Source organism: Rhinatrema bivittatum, chromosome 19, assembly GCF_901001135.1.
Source record: "Rhinatrema bivittatum chromosome 19, aRhiBiv1.1, whole genome shotgun sequence".
NCBI classification, from domain to species: domain Eukaryota; kingdom Metazoa; phylum Chordata; class Amphibia; order Gymnophiona; family Rhinatrematidae; genus Rhinatrema; species Rhinatrema bivittatum.
In genome coordinates, this window is record NC_042633.1 from 35,302,323 (window position 1) to 35,320,172 (window position 17,850).

Sequence of the window (17,850 nt, forward strand, 5' to 3'; positions counted from 1 at the left end):
TAAGGTAGAGAGGGCGGGGGTCTCTTACTCCAGTGCACCCTGAGGGGCTCCTGCAGGCTGCTGTGCTCCACCTCGCAGGTGTAGCTGTCCCCGTGCTCCGGCACCGTCTCCAGGATGGCCTCCACCCGATAGGTCCAGTCTCCGTTCTGCAGGAGCTGCGCGTACACCACCCCGCTCTCCTCCACCCCGTTCCTCAGCCACTTCACCTGGATCTCGGAGGGGAAGAAACCGCTGACGAAGCAAACCAGCAGGTTCTGGTGATCCAGGCTGAGGGCCCTGCTGGGGGTGATTTTAACATTGGGAGGAACTGTAAAGCAGGACAGAGAGAGCTTGGTTATTATTCCCCCGGGGAAGCTTCAGACAGGGGTCAGTGACTGTCCCTGTAATGCCCTGAGATCCGGGGCAGCACCGAGACCCAGAGCCGCCTCAGCTATGTGGAAAGGAAAGAGCTGGGCCGTCCCGGGGGCTCGGGAGCAGGGCTGCGGAGGTAGCACTCACAGACTGTGGGAGGGTGGGGGGGAGTCATGCTCATCATGCAACAGTGACACCCGCAGGCTGGAATTGGGATTGCAGGGCTCCCCCAGGCACGGGACTCTCTCTGCAATGGCTGGACTAGGTTTGGGGGGGGGGGAGTTAATAATGATGCTGGTGGGGGCCAAATCCCAGCCCTGGTCCCCATTCAGCTGGAAGAAACCGGCAGTCAAAAGAAAATGTAAAGGAACCCCCATACAAACGAGGCGCCTTCTGCCTAAAATACTCCCTGTGATTGTGAAACGTGTTACGAGCTTCACTTTATTTATTTATTTATCTGAAAGAATTTGTTATCCGATGGGCACAGGGTCTGGCAGGGATAATAAAATAGGCTCCCACCCCAATGCAGTGCAAAGCAAGGACGCCAAAACGCTGCTGAGAATAAAAACCAATCTGCAGGGACTGTCTGTGCTGTAATACCTGAGAGGGAGGTTTGGGAGGGATGTTTTGCGCTTGTGAAAACTCAGTAAAGAGAGGATTTCTGCAGGCAGCATTGGGAGGGCCGAGCCCATGGCAGGAAGGCAGTTCAGGAGAGGGCAGGAGAGGCTCTCAATCAGCTGTGCTTCCAGGGCTCCTAACAAACTCTTTGGGGTCGTTTAAGGAGCTCACAGGCAGCGGGAGGCTGTGTCCCCAGCCCCAGCTAAACCTGCATTTCCAGGGGATGGGACATCCCGCACATCCTGCCCAGAGGATCTGAGGGCCCCTGCACCAGTCGCTGAGTGGGAATTAAACAAATGCCAGGCCCAGCAATGTGAGAGTCTGTGAGAGGAGCTGGGTGCAGGGACAGAAGCAGGCAATGCACAGGCAGGCAGGGAGAGAGGGACACAGGGTCACAGAGGCAGGGAGAGAGGGACACAGGGTCACAGAGGCAGAGACAGAGGGACACAGAGTCACACAGGCAGGGAGAGAGAGACACAGGGTCACAGAGGCAGGGAGAGAGGGACACAGAGTCACACAGGCAGGGACACAGGGTCACAGAGGCAGAGACAGAGGGACACAGAGTCACACAGGCAGGGACAGAGAGACACAGGGTCACACAGGCAGGAAGAGAGGGACACAGAGTCACCCAGGCAGGGAGAAGGGACACAGAGTCTCCCAGGTAGGGAGAGAGAGACACAGGGTCACCCAGGCAGGGAGAGAGGGACACAGAGTCACACAGGCAGGGAGAGAGGGACACAGGGTCACAGAGGCAGGGAGAGAGGGACACAGGGTCATAGAGGCAGGGAGAGAGGGACACAGAGTCACAGAGGCAGGGACAGAGAGAGACAGTGGCACAGAGGCACGGACACAGGGTCACAGAGGCAGGGAGAGAGGGACACAGGGTCACACAGGCAGGGAGAGAGGGACACAGGGTCACAGAGGCAGGGAGAGAGGAACAAAGAGTCACAGAGGCAGGGACAGAGAGAGACAGGGGCACAGAGGCACGGACACAGGGTCACACAGGCAGGGAGAGAGGGACACAGGGTTACACAGGCAGGGAGAGAGGGACACAGGGTTACACAGGCAGGGAGAGAGGGACACAGAGTCACCCAGGCAGGGAGAGAGGGACACAGAGTCACCCAGGCAGGGAGAGAGGGACACAGAGTCACCCAGGCAGGAAGAGAGGGACACAGAGTCACCCAGGCAGGGAGAGAGGGACACAGGGTTACACAGGCAGGGAGAGAGGGACACAGAGTCACCCAGGCAGGGAGAGAGGGACACAGAGTCACACAGGCAGGAAGAGAGGGACACAGAGTCACCCAGGCAGGGAGAGAGGGACAGAGGGTTACACAGGCAGGGAGAGAGGGACACAGAGTCACCCAGGCAGGGAGAGAGGGACACAGGGTTACACAGGCAGGGAGAGAGGGACACAGGGTCACCCAGGCAGGGAGAGAGTCACACAGAGTCACCCAGGCAGGGAGAGAGGGACACAGGGTCACCCAGGCAGGGAGAGAGGGACACAGGGTTACACAGGCAGGGAGAGAGGGACACAGGGTCACACAGGCAGGGAGAGAGGGACACAGGGTCACACAGGCAGGGAGAGAGGGACACAGAGTCACCCAGGCAGGGAGAGAGGGACACAGGGTCACATAGGCAGGGAGAGAGGGACACAGAGTCACCCAGGCAGAGAGAGAGGGACATAGGGTCACCCAGGCAGGGAGAGAGGGACACAGAGTCACCCAGGCAGGGAGAGAGGGACACAGGGTCACAGAGGCAGGGAGAGAGGGACACAGAGTCACCCAGGCAGGGACAGAGAGACACAGGGTCACAGAGGCAGGGAGAGAGGGACACAGGGTCACAGAGGCAGAGACAGAGGGACACAGGGTCACAGAGGCAGGGGCAGAGAAGAGTCAGGAATGCAGGGACACAGGGTCACACAGGCATGGAGAGAGGGACACAGGGTCACAGGAGTGCAGTGACAGAAGGACACAGGGTCCCTGGATTGCTCTCTGCTTCAAGGGCAGGAATAAATGTGGAAAAAAGGATTTGCATTCAGACAACATCCAACAAGGCATTGATCTGTGCAGTCTGGGCAAACAAGCATTGGGGTAACTTGCTGGATGTGGCGGTTAGTACCCTTAACCATTAAGCCTTATGATTCACCTTTGATGACCTCCAACATTACTCACTGCATCAATGACAGGGGATGGCAGGAAATTTGAATCAAACAATTACCAACAAGGGCCCTGAACCTGGTGCTCGGTGAAACAGATAAGTGTAGGATGGGAAAACAAGTGTGGGAGCTTGCTGGGCAGACTGGATGGGCCATTTGGTCTTTTTCTGCCTTCATTTCTCTGTTTCTATGGATTGCAGAGACCGAGGGTCCCTGCTGCCCCCCATCAGGGTCTCATTTCCCGTGGCTCTGGTGGACCTGGGGGGGGGGGCAGGGAATGCCTCGCCTCACCCTCCATTCCTGAGCGGGGAGTGGGAACCTGTGCCTGCACCCTCCCCTCCCCCCCCCCTCTCACCTCTCCGCTCCTCCGTGAAGGGTTTCTGCGCCCCGTAGTTGTGTTTGCAGAATCGCTCCACCTCAGCCCTCGCGTCCTCCAGCACCACCGGGTCCTTGTTCTGGGCCTCCGCCTCCTTCACCCCCTGCTCCGTCCTCCCCACGAAGTGCCCGATCTCACTGTCAAAGTACATGAACTCCTCCCGGTTACTGAAGTGCCGCTGCAGGAACCGCATCCCCTCCCCGCCGGGGCCGAAGTGACACTCGAACTTCACTTGATAGAGGAAAACTGCTGCAAGAGAGAGAGAGAGGGGGAGAGACTGTCACACACTGAGGGACACACGCTGTCACGGGCTGAGACACAGAGAGAGAGGGGGAGAGACTGTCACACACTGAGGGGGACACACTGTCATGGGCTGAGACACAGAGAGAGAGGGGGAGAGACTGTCACACAGTGAGGGACACACGCTGTCACGGGCTGAGACACAGAGAGAGAGGGGGAGAGACTGTCACACACTAAGGGACACTGTCAAAGGCTGAGACACAGAGAGAGAGGGGGAGAGACTGTCACACACTGTCAAGGGCTGAAATAAAGGGGGGAGAGACTGTCACACATTGAGGGGACACGCTGTCACAGGCTGAGAGAGAGAGAGTGGGGGAGAGACTGTCACACACTGAGGGACACACGCTGACACTGGCTGAGAAGGAGAGAGAGGTGGAGAGACTGTCACACACTGAGGGACACATGCTGTCACGGGCTGAGAGAGAGAGGGGGAGAGACTGTCACACCTGAGGGACACACGCTGTCATGGGCTGAGACACAGAGAGAGAGGGGGAGAGACTGTCACACAGTGAGGGACACACGCTGTCACGGGCTGAGACACAGAGAGAGAGGGGGAGAGACTGTCACACACTAAGGGACACTGTCAAAGGCTGAGACACAGAGAGAGAGGGGGAGAGACTGTCACACACTGTCAAGGGCTGAAATAAAGGGGGGAGAGACTGTCACACATTGAGGGACACGCTGTCACAGGCTGAGAGAGAGAGAGTGGGGGAGAGACTGTCACACACTGAGGGACACACGCTGACACTGGCTGAGAAGGAGAGAGAGGTGGAGAGACTGTCACACACTGAGGGACACATGCTGTCACGGGCTGAGAGAGAGAGGGGGAGAGACTGTCACACCTGAGGGACACACGCTGTCACGGGCTGAGACAGAGAGAGAGGGGGAGAGACTGTCACACCTGAGGGACACACTCCTTCACTGGCTGGGAGAGAGGGGGAGAGGGGGGAGAGACTGTCGTACACTGAGGGACACACGCTGTCATTGGCTGAGAGAGAGAGAAAGGGGGGAGAGAGACTGTCGTACACTGAGGGACACACGCTGTCATTGGCTGAGAGAGAGGGGGAGAGAGACTGTCATACACTGAGGGACACACGCTATCATTGGCTGAGAGAGAGAGAGGGGAGAGAGATTGTCACACACTTAGGGACAAACGCTGTCACGGGCTGAGAAAGAGGGGGGAGAGACTGTCATACACTGAGGGACACACGCTGTCATGGGCTGAGAGAGAGGGGGGAGAGACTGTCGTACACTGAGGGACACACACTGTCATTGGCTGAGAGAGAGAGGGGGAGAGAGACTGTCATACACTGAGGGACACACACTGTCATTTGCTGAGAGAGACTGTCACACACTTAGGAACACACGATGTCATTGGCTGAGAGAGAGAGGGGGAGAGAGACTGTCATACACTGAGGGACACACACTGTCACAGGCTGAGAGAGAAAGGGGGAAAGACTGTCACACCTGAGGGACACACGCTGTCACGGGCTGAGAGAGAGGGGGAGAGACTGTCACGGACTGAGACAGGAGAGAGAGAGGGGAGAGACTGTCACACCCTGAGGGACACATGCTGTCACGGGCTGAGAGAGAGAGAAAGGGGGAGAGACTGTCACACTGAAGGACACACTGTCAAGGGCTGAGAGAGAGAGAGGGAGAGACTGTCACACACTGAGGGACACACGCTGTCATGGGCTGAGACAGAGAAGGGGGGAGGGACCGTCACACACTAAGGGACACATGCTGTCACGGGCTGAGACAGAGAGGGGGGAGGGACAGTCACACACTGAGGGACACACGCTGTCACGGGCTGAGAGAGGGGGAGAGACTGTCACATACTGAGGGACACATGCTGTGATGAGCTGAGAGAGAGAGAAATGGGGAGAGACTGTCACACACTGAGGGACACACGCTGTCACGGACTGAGAGAGAAAGAGAGAGACTGTCACACACTGAGGGACACATGCTGTCACGGGCTGAGACAGAGGGGGGGGAGGGACCATCACACACTGAGGAACACAAGCTGTCACGGGCTGAGACAGAGCAGGGGGGGAGGGGACTGTCACACACTGAGGGACACATGCTGTCATGGGCTGAGAGAGAGAGAAAGGGGGAGAGACTGTCACACACTGAGGGACACATGCTGTCACGGGCTGAGAGAGAGAGAAAGGGGGAGAGACTGTCACACTGAAGGACACACTGTCAAGGGCTGAGAGAGAGAGAGGGAGAGACTGTCACACACTGAGGGACACACGCTGTCATGGGCTGAGACAGAGAAGGGGGGAGGGACCGTCACACACTAAGGGACACATGCTGTCACGGGCTGAGACAGAGAGGGGGGAGGGACAGTCACACACTGAGGGACACACGCTGTCACGGGCTGAGAGAGGGGGAGAGACTGTCACATACTGAGGGACACATGCTGTGATGAGCTGAGAGAGAGAGAAAGGGGGAGAGACTGTCACACACTGAGGGACACACGCTGTCACGGACTGAGAGAGAAAGAGAGAGACTGTCACACACTGAGGGACACATGCTGTCACGGGCTGAGACAGAGGGGGGGGAGGGACCATCACACACTGAGGAACACAAGCTGTCACGGGCTGAGACAGAGCAGGGGGGGAGGGACTGTCACACACTGAGGGACACATGCTGTCATGGGCTGAGAGAGAGAGAAAGGGGGAGAGACTGTCACACACTGAGGGACACACGCTGTCACGGACTGAGAGAGAAAGAGAGAGACTGTCACACACTGAGGGACACATGCTGTCACGGGCTGAGACAGAGGGGGGGGGAGGGACCATCACACACTGAGGAACACAAGCTGTCACGGGCTGAGACAGAGCAGGGGGGGAGGGACTGTCACACACTGAGGGACTCATGCTGTCATGGGCTGAGAGAGAGAGAAAGGGGGAGAGACTGTCACACACTGAGGGACACATGCTGTCACGGGCTGAGAGAGAGAGAAAGGGGGGAGAGACTGTCACACTGAAGGACACACTGTCAAGGGCTGAGAGAGAGAGAGGGAGAGACTGTCACACACTGAGGGACACACGCTGTCATGGGCTGAGACAGAGAAGGGGGGAGGGACCGTCACACACTAAGGGACACATGCTGTCACGGGCTGAGACAGAGAGGGGGGAGGGACAGTCACACACTGAGGGACACACGCTGTCACGGGCTGAGAGAGGGGGAGAGACTGTCACATACTGAGGGACACATGCTGTGATGAGCTGAGAGAGAGAGAAAGGGGGAGAGACTGTCACACACTGAGGGACACATGCTGTCATGGGCTGAGAGAGAGAGAAAGGGGGAGAGACTGTCACACACTGAGGGACACACGCTGTCACGGACTGAGAGAGAGAGAGAGAGACTGTCACACACTGAGGGACACATGCTGTCACGGGCTGAGACAGAGGGGGGGGGAGGGACCATCACACACTGAGGAACACAAGCTGTCACGGGCTGAGACAGAGCAGGGGGGGAGGGACTGTCACACACTGAGGGACACATGCTGTCATGGGCTGAGAGAGAGAGAAAGGGGGAGAGACTGTCACACACTGAGGGACACACGCTGTCACGGACTGAGAGAGAAAGAGAGAGACTGTCACACACTGAGGGACACATGCTGTCACGGGCTGAGACAGAGGGGGGGGAGGGACCATCACACACTGAGGAACACAAGCTGTCACGGGCTGAGACAGAGCAGGGGGGGAGGGACTGTCACACACTGAGGGACACATGCTGTCATGGGCTGAGAGAGAGAGAAAGGGGGAGAGACTGTAACACACTGAGGGACACACGCTGTCACGGGCTGAAAGAGAAGGAGAGAGACTGTCACACACTGAGGGACACATGCTGTCATGGGCTGAGAGAGAGAGGGGAGAGACTGTCACACCTGAGGGACACACTCTGTCACTGGCTGGGAGAGAGGGGGAGAGACTGTCACGGACTGAGACAGGAGAGAGAGAGGGGAGAGACTGTCACACCCTGAGGGACTTTGACTTTTGAAATACTTTTATTTCAGTACAAAAGCAAGTAATGAAAGAGAGATTACAGAGAAAAGGCCCTGAGTACAAGAACTTATATTTAGGAATTGCACAAGAAATCACAGAGCTCCTTGGTAACTTCCCACTGTGCTGGCAGGTCCCGCACGGCAGGGCTCATATTATCCTACCTGTGATTCTCCAGGCTGATCCGGTTATTCCCCCGACTCCTTCCAGGGCCCAGTCTGTCAGGGTTATAATTCTGCTCCTGCGAGTCCTGGAAGGGGCTCAGTGCAGCAGGAAAGTCTCATTTCCTTGTTAAGGGTATTTAATGTGAAGCTCCAAAAAGCTTGCAGGTGGAAAAGTTAAGCATATCCCTGCGTGAACAACACGTACTAGTGTATACACTGCTTATAAACCTCAGGCATAAGCGTGTAAACGAGGTTTCACGCAGAAGTCTACAGGTGCAAAAGGCGGGGGTCTGGGGGCATTCTGGGGGGCATTCAGTACTTGTATTTTGTTGCTATTTTGTTGCTATTTTGTAAGAGACCTACACGTGCAGGTTTGGCAACTTATTCATGGCTATTTATCCCTGCTCATTACCCGGGGGAAGTGACATTAAACACCTTTATTCTGGGTGGGGGGGGGGGGGGGGGGTCTGGGGGGTGTGCAGGCTGAAGAGCCAAGAGGCTCTCCACGACCTGGAGATGAACCGGGCGAACTGGTGGAGGAATCCGCAAACGGGGTCATTTCCTTCTGGCGTGGATAATTTTGGTGACTTACAGGCCGATACAGTACAGTGCGCTGCGAAGGAGCACTGCATGTTAATGGCCCTATTAGGTATGCGCGTGGGATACAGAAAGTAAAATGTGCAGCCAAGCCGCACATTTTACTCTCAGAAATTAGCGCCGACCCAAAGATAGGCGCTAATTTCTTCCGGCACCGGGAAAGTGCACAGAAAAGCAGTAAAAACTGCTTTTCTGTGCACCCTCCGACTTAATATAGCGATATTAAGTCGGAGGTCCCGAAGAGTAAAAAAAAAAAAAAAAAAGAAAATTTTTAATGGGCCAGCGGCTGTCGGCCGAAAACCGGATGCTCAATTTTGCCGGCATCTGGTTTCCGAGCTCGTGGCTGTCAGCGGGCTCGAGAACCAATGCCGGCAAAATTGAGTGTCAGCTGTCAAACCCGCTGACAGCCGCTGCTCCGGGCTAAAAGGAGGCGCTAGGGATGCGCTAGTGTCCCTAGCGCCTCCTTTTACCTGTTTCTACCGCACCACCTCATTTGCATACTGTATCGCGCCGGGAGAGCGGGCGTCTCTACTGAATTGGCCTGTTAAACAGGTAGGTTTTATTTTAATTTCTCAAGTAAAATCCCCGTGCGTATAATTTCATAATAGAAGGTAAAAGTATTTACTTATTTTATTTATTTAGTTTTATATACTGATATTCTGATACAATCATACCGGTTCACAAGAAAAATATATACGTCCCTAAATGCTACATAAATACATTAAATAGTAAAAAAAAAAATAATAATATGTAAAACAACTACATAAAAAGGAAGGCATATAATATAATAAAATCATTGCCTTAAATTAAAAAAAAATCATAAACAGATCCAAAACCAAAGGCCTGTCCTTGCTCTTCAATCCAGAAATATAAAAAACGCGCGTTTCCTGCGTTATATTCGCATACATCATTAAATACAAATCAACTTAAAACCGCACAGGTTCCAGCCTCTCCCTCTGCAGGGCCTGTTCTGTGAATAATCTTCCTGGGAAGTTACCTGGGCAAACGGATATTAACAATTTAAAAAAAACCCCTGAAAACATATTTCACTGATGCCTCTGCTTAATATGATCCTGAAATCTAAACTGTGTACTAACGAGTTTTGGTCGTCTTTAAAATGTGTTTTCTGTTGTCATTTTATGCATTTTATTATGAACGTAAAGTCTGTAATCTGCCCTATAAATAGAAATGGAAGAGGCAGAATATAAAATAAATACAGAGGTTCAGCGGCACTTAGCTGGATAAGTCTCAGATAGAGTTGGAGCTTCTCCGGCTAACTTAATTCTATATTTGCCTGTATCGTCACATAGGCGAGAACGCTGCAGGATAGATGTATGCATTTTATATCACGCGCATGGGTTATAAATACCCAGGGTGTATCTGCACACAGCTGTATATTCACGCATATGGGGCTGGAAAGTTATCCTTCCTGCATGCATTATTTTTCAGATCGTGTTTTGCAGGTAAATGGTTGTGAGATTGTGAATCAATGCATTAACTGAAACATTTACGGGCGGATTTTCAAAGCCCTGCTCGCGTAAATCCGCCCGGATTTACGCAAGCAGGGTCTTGCGCGCCGGCGCGCGCAGAACCCCGGGACGCGCATAGGTCCCGGGGTTTTTGGTCGGGGGCGTGCCGGGGGCAGGGGCCGAACGACGCGGCGTTTTGGGGGCGGGCCCGGGGGCGTGGTTTTGGGCCGGGGCGTTCCGGGGGCGTGGCCGCGCCCTCCGGAACCGCCCCCGGGTCGGGTCTCGGCGCGCCAGCAGCCCGCTGGCGCGCATGGATTTACGTCTCCCTCCGGGAGGCGTAAATCCATGGATAAAGGTAGTGGGGGGGGTTTAGATAGTGCCGGGGGGATGGGTTAGGTAGAGGAAGGGAGGGGAAGGGGAGGGGAGGGCGAAAGAGAGTTCCCTCCGAGGCCGCTCCGATTTCGGAGCGGCCTCGGAGGAAATGGAGGCAGGCTGCGCGGCTCGGCGCGCACCGGCTGCCCAAAATCGGCAGCCTTGCACGCGCCGATCCAGGATTTTACAGGATACGCGCGGCTATGCGCGAATCTTATAAAATCCAGCGGACTTTTGTTTGCTCCTGCTGCGCAAACAAAAGTACGCAATCGCGCAGTTTTTAAAAATCTACCCCTTAGCAAACGCTGCTCATAAAACAATCTCCTGCCCCGCGCCTCAGATTCTCCTTCTCCTCCCTGCATCGTCCCAGCAGAAAATGTGCAGAATTCACGACGTCTCTATTCCGAGATCGCTATCTAATCCTAAATACTGTAATGCCCTCCTCCTCGGTCTACCCTCCTCCACTACCAAACCCTTACAAATGTACCAAAATGCTATCGCCAGGGTCATCACCAACTCACGGAAAGCTGATCACATCACTCCCATACTCAAAGAACTCCACTGGCTCCCCATCGCATCCCGCATTCTCTTTAAAATCTTAACCATAGTACACAAATCCATCTACTCCTACAACTCTAACTGGCTAGATGAACCCTTTTGTCCCATACGCACTGAACGACCCACTCGAACTGTCAATAAAAGGCACCCTCTCCATTCCCCCCTTAAAAAAAGCCCACCTTACCTCAACTAGGGATCGCGCTATATCCATTGCAGGCCCTAAACAATGGAACGCCCTCCCCACCACACTCAGGCTGGAGCCATGTTACTCCAAGTTTAGAAAAAAACTTAAAACATTGCTCTTCCGACAAGCCTACCCTGACTAATCTGCACCCCCTCCCCCCACCCTTACCAATTCTCCACCCCCTCCTCCCCCTACCAGCCCCTGCCCTATTGAACCCTCTTTTATACTTTTCCTGTAAATAACCTGCTTATAATTGTATATAATCCTGTAAATAGCCCGTTACAGTTTTAATGCTTCAATTTCTATGCCCCCTGCTCTATGTATAATCCTCCTGGTTTCCCCTCCCTGTTGATTGTAATTTCTGCCTTTAGTTACAATGTGAACCGGTATGATGTATGCATACTAATACCGGTATATAAAAAAGTTTAAATAAATAAATAAATAAATATAAATACGGAGGATGACTTGTCGCAAAAATCCCAGGCGGCCCCAGAGATATGCGTGGATGGTTGCGCAGTGATCTACTGCCGACTTTCACACCCTGCCCGTATCAGGTACCTGCAGGCTAGAAACCATGCATGCACGTTCGGTTACTCACGAATACCTGCAGTGCACTGAAAGCGCCTGCTTCTCCTTCGTATTTTATAAAAATACATGCGAATGTTTTAGACGTGAAAAGAAATCTCTTGCTTGTGTAAAACCCCGATTTATATGCGGAAGTCAGGTTATTTTAAAACGTGCGCGCATAACTGTAACGTCCAGTGTGCCGACACCTCCAGCAGCTCGCCGAGAGCCTCCCACGTTCACGCAGACCTCCCACCCAGAAAAGCAGATAGCAGACGAGCCTGCTGTCAGTCGTGCTCGCTAAGTAACAGTTTCCTAATGCATTGGTGTAAATGTCTCATAAAATAGCAACTTGTGCCTTCATGCCCCTAGGCCCTAGGGGATCCATTTGTTTTACATGTGTAGATGTGCGTGCAAAAGCAAAAATACAGGCATGTTTTTCCTGTTTATAAAATAGCATGCACGCGAGTACAAGCCACTGACACATGTGTGCGTCATTTCTACCCAGGGAACGCCTAGGAAAATTCACCCAACAGTGCAGTAAATGTAGAATCAACGTTTTTCAGAAACCCAGAGAGGTTTTAACCTAGAACACTGAGCATAGGTGAGAGGCGGTTTCACCATCTCAGGGCGTCCACACCTCGGGATTCAGACGCTTCACAGACACATGGGTGATGATGATTCAATGCTGGATCCTCCACCAGGACCGAGATCGGCTGGAGAATTTGGGGGATCAGAGGTCATACAGCTTTCTCTGACTGCACCATTGAAAGCAGCGGTCAGGCCCCAGTGGCTGCACCGGATCAGCTCATGGGGGTGGGGACTTGCGATGTTTTACAGGGGAGCGTCTGCCTCCACACCCCAGCAGGGCCCCGGTCTCCCCTGGACATTCTGTGGGGAGAGGCTCGTTCCATGGGAAAGGCTGGCTGTGTGGCCCTTCCTGTGGCCCCTGAACCCTGGTTATTAGTATTCACCCCCTAACAGAAAGCTTGAACGAAAGCCACTGATCCCTCTGTAACCTTCCTTTAACTTTATCTGGGATCCCGTCCAGATTCTCTGGCGCAATAGCATCGCTCCCTGCATTAACTCCTGGCTGTTTAAATCCTGCCGGATTCTCACCTGGCAGACCAGGAAGCTGTGGATATTTTCGATCCGGCGGATGTTTTCATGAAGAGTCATTTCATATTCTGTCAGAATCAGGAAGAGTTACACAGCGAGGGGCAGCTGCAATACGCCGTGTGCTGAAAGCCCAGGGTGATAAAAAGAATAATTCCTGATGCAGTAAGCAAGCAGCGAGCTAATGCACCGGGAGTTTAAAAACGCAGGCAAACCCGAAAATGTGCGAGGAAGACCTGCTTAGTGCACACAAAAATACAATTTACCTGCGTACAGAAACAGTCTGATTTATGCTCACAAGCAAGATGTGCGCAGATAAAATAACATTTGTGCACTGCGTTTCCCGAGGATCAGCAACTCGCCCATGAGAAACTGAACCTGCCGGAAAGTGTGATGAAACCTTATCAAACACCGCTGGACACCCCCATAACAAAACAGGAAGTCAAGGGACGCCCCCAGTCACTTTACCCCTGATAGTCACTAAAGAAAATCCAGCGCTTACAAATCCAGGACGCACTGTGCATTTCTTTATTGCTGGCTCTTCCATAGGCTGCCAAGAGCCACTCACAACCTTACAACACACAATAAACGTATCAGCAAAATCTGTTAATATAGGAAAACAAAATACTCTAAAAGTCATCCCGGTACACACAATAAACGTATCAGCAAAATCTGTTAATATAGGAGAAGAATATACTCTAAAAGTCATCCTGGTACACACAATAAACGTATCAGCACATCCTAGTACAGACAATAAATGTATCAGCAAAATCTGTTAATATAGGAGAAGAATATACTCTAAAAGTCATCCTGGTACACACAATAAACGTATCAGCAAAATCTGTTAATATAGGAGAACAAAATACTCTAAAAGTCATCCTAGTACACACAATAAACGTATCAGCAAAATCTGTTAATATAGGAGAAGAATATACTCTAAAAGTCATCCTGGTACACACAATAAACATATCAGCAAAATCTGTTAATATAGGAGAAGAATATACTCTAAAAGTCATCCTGGTACACACAATAAACATATCAGCAAAATCTGTTAATATAGGAGAACAATATACTCTAAAAGTCATCCTGGTACACACAATAAACGTATCAGCAAAATCTGTTAATATAGGAGAACAATATACTCTAAACATCATCCCGGTACACACAATAAACGTATCAGCAAAAGCTGTTAATATAGGAGAACAATATACTCTAAAAGTCATCCTAGTACAGACAATAAACGTATCAGCAAAATCTATTAATATAGGAGAAGAATATACTCTAAAAGTCATCCTGGTATACACAATAAACGTATCAGCAAAATCTGTTAATATAGGAGAAGAATATACTCTAAAAGTCATCCTAGTACACACAATAAAAGTATCAGCAAAATCTGTTAATACAGGAGAACAATATACTCTAAAAGTCATCCTAGTACACACAATAAAAGTATCAGCAAAATCTATTAATATAGGAGAAGAATATACTCTAAAAGTCATCCTAGTACACACAATAAAAGTATCAGCAAAATATGTTAATACAGGAGAACAATATACTCTAAACGTCATCCTAGTACACACAATAAACGTATCAGCAAAATCTGTTAATATAGGAGAACAATATACTCTAAAAGTCATCCTGGTACACACAATAAACGTATCAGCAAAATCTGTTAACATAGGAGAACAATATACTCTAAACGTCATCCTGGTACACACAATAAACGTATCAGCAAAATCTGTTAATATAGGAGAACAATATACTCTAAAAGTCATCCTGGTACACACAATAAACGTATCAGCAAAATCTGTTAATATAGGAGAAGAATATACTCTAAAAGTCATCCTGGTACACGCAATAAAAGTATCAGCAAAATCTGTTAATATAGGAGAACAATATACTCTAAAAGTCATCCTGGTACACAATAAATGAACATCAGGCACATTACAGGTATGAAATGTTCATAACAACAAATAATCTTTCCACTTAGCATAGTATAACCACATCATCCTCCTAGAAACCCCTAACAATCCTCTGTAAATCCTAAATCTCCTCAACTCGGAAGCATAAAACCTAAAGGCCTGTGTAACCCCATCTTCGGGTGGCGAGTAACTACCAACGGGGGCCATAAAAGAATCTGTGTATCTTGGGGCTGGCGCTGATTCTTTAAATTGGACTCCAGGGCTGAGTTCTTTAGTGGTGGGGGGAAGAGGGATTTCTCCTCCATGGCCCTCAGGGGGGCTGGGGGGTCACTCTGGCTCTTTTTTACCCGGGAGAGGTGGTATCGCGTCGGCCGCTCCGAATGTAGGAACACGCAGGAGACCAGGATGGAGCGTCCACAATGAAACTTTACAGAAAACTTACTGCTCGAGTTAATGGCACGGTCCAATCACCAAAGACGCCTATGCAACTCCCTGTCCCTTCCTGTCTCTCTGTGAGGGAGTCTCTTTTTACCTCCCACCCTCCAGGGCTGGGATACATGAGGTTTCCAAGTGGGCGGGGGGATCGTTAGGTGGGCTCGGGATAATCCCTCCGCCGGGGGGGGGGGGGGGGGGGGGGGGGGGGGGGGGGGGAGGGGGGGGCAGACATAAGAATAAAACAGTCTCTGCGCAGAGCCCCAATCTTCTCTCCCCCCGAGGGTGAAGGCTCCAACTCGGGGGTCCTCAATAGGTCTCCGAGTGGTCTTCCTCACAGTTCTCCAGCGTCTCTCTTGCTCACGCTCCGGATCCCAGGCTGGAAGGGATCCATGCAGGAAGGCGCAGCTCTGAGAGTGGTCTTCCTCACAGTTCTCCAGCATTTCTCTTGCTCACGCTCCGGATCCCAGGCTGGAAGGGATCCATGCAGGAAGGCGCAGCTCTCAGAGTGGTCTTCCTCACAGTTCTCCAGCGTCTCTCTTGCTCACACTCCGGATCCCAGGCTGGAAGGGATCCATGCAGGAAGGCGCAGCTCTCAGAGTGGTCTTCCTCACAGTTCTCCAGCGTTTCTCTTGCTCACGCTCCGGATCCCAGGCTGGAAGGGATCCATGCAGGAAGGCGCAGCTCTCAGAGTGGTCTTCCTCACAGTTCCCCAGCGTCTCTCTTGCTCACGCTCCGGATCACAGGCTGGAAGGGATCCATGCAGGAAGGCGCAGCTCTCAGAGTGGTCTTCCTCACAGTTCCCCAGCGTCTCTCTTGCTCACGCCCTGGATCCCAGGCTGGAAGGGATCCATGCAGGAAGGCGCAGCTCTCAGAGTGGTCTTCCTCACAGTTCTCCAATGTCTCTCTTGCAGTGAGTTCTGTGGGGTCTCAGTGCTGTCACTATTAGAGATCCCCTGACCCCAGAGCCCCTCCCTGCTCCTTACCTGGAGGGTCCCTGCAGTGAGTTCTGTGGGGTCTCAGTGCTGTCACGATCAGAGATCCCCTGAGCCCAGAGCCCCTCCCTACTCCTTACCTAGAGGCTCCATGCAGTGAGTTCTGTGGGGTCTCAGTGCTGTCATTATCAGAGATCCCCTGACCCCAGAGCCCCTCCCTGCTCCTTACCTGGAGGGTCCCTGCAGTGAGTTCTGTGGGGTCTCAGCCCTGTCACTATCAGAGATCCCTCACCCCAGAGCCCCTCCCTGCTCCTTACCTGGAGGCTCCATGCAGTGAGTTCTGTGGGGTCTCAGCACTGTCATTATCAGAGATCCCTGACCCCAGAGCCCCTCCCTGCTCCTTACCTAGAGGCTCCATGCAGTGAGTTCTGTGGGGTCTCAGTGCTGTCACTATCAGAGATCCCCTGACCCCAGAGCCCCTCCCTGCTCCTTACCTAGAGGCTCCATGCAGTGAGTTCTGTGGGGTCTCAGTGCTGTCACTATCAGAGATCCCCTGACCCCAGAGCCCCTCCCTGCTCCTTACCTGGAGGGTCCCTGCAGTGAGTTCTGTGAGGTCTCAGCCCTGTCACTATCAGAGATCCCTCACCCCAGAGCCCCTCCCTGCTCCTTACCTGGAGGGTCCCTGCAGTGAGTTCTGTGGGGTCTCAGCCCTGTCACTATCAGAGATCCCCTGACCCCAGAGCCCCTCCCTGCTCCTTACCTGGAGGGTCCATGCAGTGAGTTCTGTGGGGTCTCAGCCCTGTCACTATCAGAGATCCCTCACCTCGGAGTCCCTTCCCACTCTTACCTGGAGGCTCCATGCAGTGAGTTCTGTGGGGTCTCAGCCCTGTCACTATCAGAGATCTCCTCACCCCAGACCCCCTCCCTGCTCCTTACCCGGAGGCTCCATGCAGTGAGTTCTGTGGGGTCTCAGTGCTGTCACTATCAGAGATCTCCTGACCCCAGACCCCCTCCCTGCTCCTTACCTGGAGGCTCCCTGCAATGAGTTATGTGGGGTCTCAGCCCTGTCACTATCTGAGATCCCCTGACCCCAGAGCCCCTTCCTGCTCCTTACCTGGAGGCTCCCTGCAGTGAGTTCTGTGGGGTCTCAGCACTGTCACTATCAGAGATCCCTCACCCCAGACCCCCTCCCTGCTCCTTACCTGGAAGCTCCATGCAGTGAGTTCTGTGCGGTCTCAGCTCTGTCACTATCAGAGATCCCCTGACCCCAGAGCCCCTCCCTGCTCCTTACCTGGAGGCTCCATGCAGTGAGTTCTGTGGATTCTCAGCACAGTGAGGGTCAGGATCAGAGCTGCCAGAGAGCAGCCCCCAGCTCCGGGCACCCGCACAGAGACCATCGTGAAGTACAAGAAGGGACTAAAGGCAGGAGAGTCCCTGTGCTGGGGGACAGCAGGGAAACCCCGCCCCGAGACGCCGGAGACCAGTGTGCGAGCCAATCACGTTCTGAGTCTGAGCAGCGTCATCAGTTACCGGGTAGAGAGCAGAGCCAGCGCTCCTGAGAGCTCTCAGCGCCGGAGCGTGGGGCTCAGACCCAGATCAGGCAGAGAGAGAAGCGGGAGCCTTTGAATTTCCAAATCCCAGACCGAGGTGCTTTATATCATTCAGGTACAGAGCCGGGGGTCCCTGCTCCAGGACCGAGGTGCTTTATATCATTCAGGTACAGA

At 52.7% G+C, this 17,850-nt stretch overlaps 1 protein-coding gene across 1 annotated transcript in view; it reads right to left on the bottom strand.

Moving 5' to 3' along the window:
- Nucleotides 1-17,608, bottom strand: part of LOC115080374 (HLA class II histocompatibility antigen, DRB1-7 beta chain-like) — a 50,651-nt gene extending 33,043 nt beyond the window's left edge. The window contains exons 1-3 of the mRNA XM_029584520.1: nt 17,418-17,608; nt 3,480-3,749; nt 16-307 (exon numbers count right to left, since the gene is read on the bottom strand). Coding sequence (XP_029440380.1) covers nt 16-307; nt 3,480-3,749; nt 17,418-17,523 — 668 coding nt within the window. The 5' untranslated portion in view covers nt 17,524-17,608. The remainder of the gene's footprint in view (nt 1-15; nt 308-3,479; nt 3,750-17,417) is intronic.
- Nucleotides 17,609-17,850: the final 242 nt, after the last annotated feature.